The 7,500-nt window shown below is 52.2% G+C and overlaps 2 protein-coding genes across 2 annotated transcripts in view; one reads left to right on the forward strand and one right to left on the reverse strand.

Moving 5' to 3' along the window:
- Positions 1-75: 75 nt before the first annotated feature.
- On the forward strand, positions 76-991 carry EAH_00047140 (hypothetical protein; the record flags this gene model as incomplete). Its single annotated transcript, XM_013394591.1, has 3 exons — positions 76-130; positions 255-319; positions 897-991. Coding segments are annotated over 3 exons (215 nt in total), but the record flags the coding sequence as incomplete, so codon positions are not given.
- A 1,013-nt stretch (positions 992-2,004) lies between these two features.
- Positions 2,005-7,500, reverse strand: part of EAH_00047150 (beta-1,4-mannosyltransferase, putative) — a gene marked incomplete at both ends in the record, with an annotated part of 8,382 nt that continues 2,886 nt past the window's right edge. Inside the window, 10 exons of the mRNA XM_013394592.1 lie at positions 2,005-2,134; positions 2,317-2,417; positions 2,590-2,662; positions 2,775-2,809; positions 3,015-3,090; positions 3,238-3,313; positions 3,536-3,866; positions 4,037-5,235; positions 6,502-7,076; positions 7,243-7,292. Coding sequence (XP_013250046.1) covers positions 2,005-2,134; positions 2,317-2,417; positions 2,590-2,662; positions 2,775-2,809; positions 3,015-3,090; positions 3,238-3,313; positions 3,536-3,866; positions 4,037-5,235; positions 6,502-7,076; positions 7,243-7,292 — 2,646 coding nt within the window. The remainder of the gene's footprint in view (positions 2,135-2,316; positions 2,418-2,589; positions 2,663-2,774; positions 2,810-3,014; positions 3,091-3,237; positions 3,314-3,535; positions 3,867-4,036; positions 5,236-6,501; positions 7,077-7,242; positions 7,293-7,500) is intronic.

The following is a 7,500-nucleotide window of genomic DNA, read 5'->3' on the forward strand; positions in this document are numbered from 1 at the left end:
CCCTAAAGTTTCTTTCTGCTACACTAGTGGCCGAGGGTTTATGCTAGGGTTTAGGGTTTAGGGTTTGTGACTCAGAGCCGGCGGCTTCTGCTACCACCCAAGGAGGGTTTGAAGAAACCAGCAGAAAACGGTGAGCGTACACTCTAAACCCCAAACCCTCAGAGTACAGAGCAGCACCTACACAAGCGAGGATTTATGTCTATGCTGGGGGTTAGGGTTTAGGGTTTAGGGTTTAGGGTTTGTGCGAGCTGCAGGCCCTTCAATACTTTTCATCCACCGGAGAAGCGGCACGAACCCTCACCAGCTCCTGAGACCAAAGGTAGGGTTTAGGGTTTAGCCAAACCGCTAATTGGGGTTTAGGGTTTGTGAGATATTTGCTGCTCTCAACCCTAAACCCTAAACCGTAAACCCTCCTCTTTTGACCACTATGCCTTCCTAAGCAGTGTGTAACTGTAAACCCTAAACCCTAAACCCTATTCTATCAGCACAATATCTTTCCTTTGTCTGTTTGTGTGCTGCAGCGCGGCCCGCCCCTAAGCTGTACGTCAAACTCAAAACCCTAAACCCTAAACCCTAAACCCTAGCACTTTAAAAAAACCAACAGGTCTTGTACCAATCACTGCGCACAGACGAAGCTGTCTTCTACCTCTCCTCCCCCCCGTTGTTGTTTTAGGGCGGTAGGATTCCTAACGGCATCAGCCTGCTGCTGCTGCTGCTGCTGCTGCTTGTGCTGCTGCTGCTGCTGCTGCTGCTGCTATTTCAGGGTTTTGCGGGTCCGCCGTCGGTATTGTACAACAAGCACTTTTGCTTACGGGGACTTCTGACTCTCCCAATAAACCCTAAACCCTAAACCCTAGGGCGAGCTAACCCTAACGCTCCTGCGGAGGGGCGTTCAGGTCAGGGGATAGCTGCTGCTGCTGCAGCAGCAGCAGCTGCTGCTGCTGCTGCAGTTGCTGCAAGTGGCGAAGGCGCTGCAGCTCCTTTAGTATAAAGAACGACTGCAGAAACGCACATTAAACAATGGGATACATCATTTGAGGTGGTTTAGGGTTTAGGGTTTAGGTGTTTTAGGGTTTAGGGTTTGTTCGCAGCAGCTGGAAGAAGAAGAGGGTTTATTGATGTTTAGGGTTTAGGGTTTTGAATAGTTTTGTTGAGCACGTCCCAACGGCCAGGAGGGTTTAGGGTTTAGCGTTTTGGGGGTTTTCTCCTCGAGGGTCTGCCTGCCCCCACACTTAGGGTTTAGTGAGGGTTTAGGGTTTAGGGTTTATTACGAGGATAAGTCTGCATTCCTTTGGACTTCCTGCCGGGAAATCAAACTCCCTCGCATCACTTAGCGCCTCTGCTACCAAACAAACGAAGACGCCGCAGTCCTCGAGGGTTTGCTGCTGGGGCGAGTCGCGCTGTACGTACACCGTAGACACGAGGGTTTAGGGTTTAGGGTTTAGGGCTGAGGGTTCAGGGTTCATGCAAATGCTATTCGACATCGACAAACGCACATCAAAACCAAACCCTAAACACTAAACCCTAAACCCTAAACCCTACCTCTGCCAGCCTTCGCCTGTTCACCCGAAAAGCCTCAGTTAGGGGCGCTCCTGAACAAAACAAACAAGGGTTTAGGGTTTAAAGTTTACGCTGCTGGGAGCTAGTAGCAACCGAGAATAAGCTGCAGCAACAGCAGCAGCTGCTGCAGTAGCAGCAAAAAAAGCACATGGATACAAAAGCAGCACATATAGGCAAGCAGCAACACCAACATCTGCAGCAGTAGCAGCAGCAACACCAACAACAGCAGCAGCAGCAGCACCAACAACAACAACAGCAGCAGCAGCAACACCAACACCAGCAGCAGTAACGGCAGCAGCAGCAAGAGCAGCAGCAGAAGCAGCAGGAGCAGCAGCAGGAGCAGCAGCAGGAGCAGCAGCAGGAGCAGTAGCAGCAGGAGCAGCAGCAGGAGCAGTAGCAGCAGGAGCAGGAGCAACAGCAGCAGTAGCAGCAGCAGGAGCAGCATCAGCAGCAGGAAGCACCCCTTTTGTGAATATGTTCTTGCTGAAGATAATTTTGCATGCGCTCAAACCACTCCGACCAAACAGCCCCCACAAACCCCGAGTCGTATATCCGCAGCCGCCGCCGTCCAGCCCTAAACCCCAAAACCCTAAACCCTAAACCCTAAACCCTAAACACAGAGTTTGGCGTAGCGCCCGGCTTCGCCTTCATGCAGGATTTGTGAAATAGGGTTTAGGGGCATTTGATGCTACGGAGTTTATTTGCTGGCAGCGTTGCAGAGTCAAGAGGGTTTAGGGTTTAGGGTTTAGGGTTTACCGGAAGTCTACAACCCCCAGCGCCCAGTGCTGCTGCTCTTTGTGGTGTACAGGCAGCAGCAGCAAATCGTAGGCAAACAAATCCACTTTCTTCGTCCACCTCTAAACCACACAAACCCTAAACCCTAAACCCTAAACCCTAAACCCTAGAAGTTTATTCAGCGGAACCGTGATGCTAAACCCTCAGCTGAAAGACTGCCACCTCCCAATGCAAACAAATTAGGGTTTCTGGTCAGCCTAGGGTTTAGGGTTTAGGGTTTAGGATTTGACTCACGCTGACGCCCTCAAAGGAAGCTACCTTTAGCCTCTCATCAAAAAAAGAGTTGAAGAAATGACACTTGGGGACTCTGCGCACCAAGCCCTAAACCCTAAACCCTAAACCCTAAACCCTAAACCCGAAAGCGGATTAAATAATCTCGGGGAGAAGGGCTTGTAGATAAATAAAAAGCAAACACCTACATGTCGCCTCTTGCCAGTGACTCGTCGTTGCGCCTCTGCAATGCACACGCAAACCCTAAACCCTAAACCCTAAACCCTAAACCCTAAAACCTAGTGAATGATACCGGGCGTGGAAAGGCAGCAGGAACATCTGTTTTTAGGGTTTAGGGTTTAGCGCCTGAAGAGCGGAAGGGAAGTAGAGGGTTTAAGATTTATGGTTTCATCGATTGCTGTTAGGGTTTAGGGTTTAGGGTTTAGGACCTGAAGGATGGAGAAGAAGAAGTTTATGACTTCATCATTCAGCTTCCTGTTGATGCGCAGCAACGCCATCGACTCCCTGAACAACCCAAACCCTAAAACCTAAACCCTAAACCCTAAACCCTAGAAGCTCATTCATGCATAATACCCGTCCTCCGCTGCTAGAAGCAACCGTGCATTCAGCTACCCGGAAGTTAGGGTTTAGGGTTTAGGGTTTAGGGTTTACGGCGACAGAAGAGGCGTGGCCAGGAGGCGGTGTTGAAAAGCGTCTCCCATGAAGGCTGCCGCTTCTCTCCTGTCTCCTGATTGCAACACAAAAGGGTTTAGGGTTTAGGGTTTTGTTAGGGTTTAGGGTTTTGTTAGGGTTTAGGGCAGTAAGGGTTTATTATTTAGGGTTTAGGGTTGTAGGGCTTGAGCTTTGGCGGCTGGGGCTTAGCGCATTAGGGTTAATAGCACAAAGTACGAGATTTTAGGGTATTAGGGTTTAGAGAATTAGGGTTTAGGGTTTAGGGTTTGACGCTCACTATCGTTCATGAAGCGAGGAAGACGCAGCGAATGGATAGAAGCAGCCCTTCGCCTGCAAAGCTCCACGCCTCTGCTGCTGCCGCTGCTGCTGCTGCTGCTGTGCAGCATACCTGCTGCTGCTGCTGATGCTGCTGCTGATGCTGCTGCTGCTGCTGCTGCTGCTCTGTCTCTGGGTCTGGCAAGCGACGGCGGGGGATCAAAGGGGGCAGCAGCAGCAGCAGCAGCGTCTGCTGCTGTGATCTCTCCTGCTGCTGCTAAAGCATTTAGTGCTGCTGCTGCTGCTGCTGCTGCTCTCCGACGAGGCCGTTGCCAGTGCTCCACCCAATCGTCCTAAACGCAAACCCTAAACCCTAAACCCTAAACCCTAAACCCTAGCTCTCCCAATTGAAACTCCTAGGCCCACGACCCTCCGCAATAATGAAGAAGAAATAAGCACAGTCTACAACAATTAGGGTTTAGGGTTTAGGGTTTCGCACATCACTACTCTCAACCTCAATCACTTCCACTGCCTTATCATCGTCAGCAGCAGCAGCAGCAGCATCAGCAGCAGCAGCGGCTACTGCTGCTGATGGTGTAAGACTCGGCTCTTGTGCGTCCGCTGCTGCTGCTCCCTCTGCCGCTGCTGCTCCCGCTGCTGCTTCTGCATCAGCTGCTGCCGCTGGTGGTGGTGGTGGTGCTGCTGCTGCTGCAGCACTTGCTGCTGCTCTTGGAGGGTCTCCATCCGCAGGCTCGAAGCGGCAAGAAACTTCTGCTGCTGCTGCTTCTGTTGCTACTGCTGGTGCTGCTTCTGTTGCTGCTGCTGCTACTGCTGGTGCTGCTTCTGTTGCTGCTGCTGCTGCTGCTGGTTCTGCTTCAGCAGCAGTGGCCGGATGCATGCAGAAAGCAGCAGAAGCCTCATTGTACTCCGCTGCAGCAGCACCTCTTCCTGCTGCTGGTCCTGCTGCTGCTGATCCTTGGGGGTATAACCCCAGGCATTTGTCTCCTTCTACCGCAGCAGCAGCAGCAGAAGCAGCAGCAGCAGCAGCTGATGCAGTTTCTGACGGGTGCCATACAACGTCTGCTGCAGCTGGTGCAGCATCTATTTGCTGCTGTCTGTCCTCATAGTTCGGAGCAGCAGCAGCAGCAGAAGCAGCAGCAAAAGGAGTATACCCACAAGATCTCGCCCTTGTCGTTAATATGCCTCCTTCCACTGCTGCTGCTGCTGCTGCTGCTGCTGCTGCTGCAGGTGCTGCTCCTCCTGCTACTGCTCCTGCTGCTGCTGTTGCTGCTGCTGTTGCTGCAGCTGCTATCCTTTTTACTGAGCGGCCTAAATTGCTTTGAGGAGACAAACGCTTGCCCAGCTGTGGCTGCTGCTGCTGCTGCTGATGTTGTTGTTGCTCTTGCAGCAGCATCAGCGGCTGCTGCTGCTGCAGCAGCAGCAAATAGCTGTCTGGCGCCGCTTGTTCATTGTGGTCCCCCTGCTGCTGCAGGCTGCTTTCCGTCACCTGCTGTTGCTGCTGCAGCAGCAGCTGTTGTCCCTGCTGCTGCTGCTGCAGCAGCTGTTGCTCCTGCTGCAGCAGCAGCAGCTGTTGCTCCTGTTGCTGAAGCAGCAGCTGATGCTCCTCCTGCTGCTGCAGCAGCTGCTGCTCCTGCTGCTGCTGATGCTGCTGCTGCTGCAGCTGCTGCTGCTGCTGCTGCTGCATGCATCTGGGGGGGGTGTCTGTACACCCGAGGGTCTTCTCCCTCTCCATTTAGTTGAGGGGTTTCAAACCCCAGCTGTGTGTCTTCTGCATTGTCTCTAAACCCTATTAAACCCTAAACCCTAAACCCTAAACCCTAGAACATTCATTATGAGGGTTTAGGGTTTAGGGTTTAGGGTTTGCAAAGCTACTCTCCAGCCAACTTGCATGCAGCCCCAAATGCATGCAGCTGCTGTCTTTCTCTGCTTCTCTTCAACAATAAAATTAATATTTTTATATTTATTTTGTTTTAATAGCAGCAAAATGACTCGGCATTAAAATAACCCTAAACCCTAAACCCTAACAACAAACTGGCTGCAGAAGAAACCCTAAACCCTAAACCCTATTGCAAACCCTAAAGCCTAAACACTATCGCAATCCCTAAACCCTAGCTAACGCTAAACCCTAGCTAACCCTAAACCCTAGCCAGACTAAACCCTAGCTATGCCTAAGCCCTAGGTAGCCCTAAACCCTAGCTTGCCCTTAACCTTATTTAGTCCTAAACCCTAGCTAGCCCTAAACCCTAGCTAACCTTAAACCCTAGCTAGCCTAAACCCTCGCCGCTCCCTCTCAGCCTTTTATCAAACCCCCAGAGAAACCCCAGCCAAGCGGAAGTTGCAGCCATACTAGCTAGCTGTAGCTAGCTAGCTATAGCTAGCTGTAGCTAGCTGTAGCTAGCTGTAGCTAGCTGTAGCTACTTTGAGCTAGCGAAGCTTCTTTGAGTGCCCCAACAGAGAAGGCTCAGTAGGCACTAACAGCCTCGTTCGCTCCTCTTAGGGTTTAGGGTTTAGGGTTTAGGGTTTAGGGTTTACGGACCCACGGAAAAGAGGAAACGCCAGGCACCTGTGTTGAGGGTTTAGGGTTTAGGGTTTAGCAGCAAGTGGAGCTCAATGTAGCAGCAAAGAAGGCAGTGCATGCGACAAGCCAGCCCCATTCTCTCTGCTGCTGCTGCTTGCTGCCTGCCTTCTGCTCAAGCTAGGGTTTAGGGTTTAGGGTTTAGGGTTAAAGCAGCAGCTGCTGCTGAAGCAACATCTTCACAGAGGCGGGGATTGCTGCTGCTTACTGCAGCAGCAAACCCGACCACAAAACCCTAAACCCTAAACCCTAAACCCTAAACCCTTCCTCTCCTACCGCAATGAAACACTGCAAGCCTTAACGGGAACACTAAACCCTAAACCCTAAAACTCTAAACCCTAAACCCTAAACCCTAAACCCTAAACCCTAAACCCTAAAGCCTTAGATCTAACGGAATAGTCTTTGCAAGACTGGCAGCGCTACACGCCGCCACTCCTCAGGGAAGACCCTGTAGCCTTTTTCATTGTTATTGCTGCTGCTGCTGCTGCAGCTGCTGCAGCCGCTGCTGCAGCTGCTGCTGCTGCTGCTGCTGCTGCTGCAGCTCTCCCTAGCACGCTCCGCTTGCAGCCGCAAGTCGAAGAGCAGACAGCCAGAAGGGGGGAAGCCTGCCAGTGCAAAGCGCTGCTGCTGCTGCTGCTGCTCTTGCTGCTGCTCTTGCTGCTGCTCTTGCTGCTGCTCTTGCTGCTGCACCCGGTCAGCATCATCTGTTGCGTCCAGGCTGCTGCTGCTGCTGCTGCCGCAAGAGAAGTAGGGGAGAGTCATGCTGCTGCTTGCTGTTAAGTATGCCCCGCTGCTGTCGCTTCTAGGGCTGCTGCAGTTGCTGCTGCAGTTGCTGCTGCTGCTGCTGCAGTGCAGCAGCAGGTTGAAGCCGGGCCCCACACACTGCAGCAGCGACGGATGCTGCTGCAGCTGCGTACATACACCCGAATCAAACCTCTCTGGAAACCCCCGCAAGAGGCAAACGAGCCTGAACAACAACAGCGCAAAACCCTAAACCCTAAACCCTAAACCCTAAACCCTCAACCCTACAGCCTTAGGCCTACAAGCGCCTTCCCCACACGCCAAAAAAGGCACACGCACAAGACGAGGGTTTAGTTAGGGTTTAGGGTTTAGGGTTTAGGGTTTAGGGTTACATGTTGGCGAGCTCCTTAGCCGTTGAGAATTGCTGCCATTCAGGGAGAATCTGTGCGCAACAAATAAACCCTAAACCCTAAACCCTAAACCCTAAACCCTACCAACCTGAACCCTCGAAACCTTGACGAGATAATGAGGAGGGTATACAGCACGCTGTCTTCCTTTAGGGTTTAGGGTTTAGGGTTTAATGTGCTGTGTGCTGCTCGCGTGGGCGTTGCCCGGAAGGGTTTGCGGCTGCTGCACATCGTCTAGGGTTT

This window comes from Eimeria acervulina, genomic scaffold (assembly GCF_000499425.1).
Source record: "Eimeria acervulina Houghton genomic scaffold, Eah_scaff716, whole genome shotgun sequence".
In the NCBI taxonomy this organism is placed as follows: Eukaryota; Apicomplexa; class Conoidasida; order Eucoccidiorida; family Eimeriidae; genus Eimeria; species Eimeria acervulina.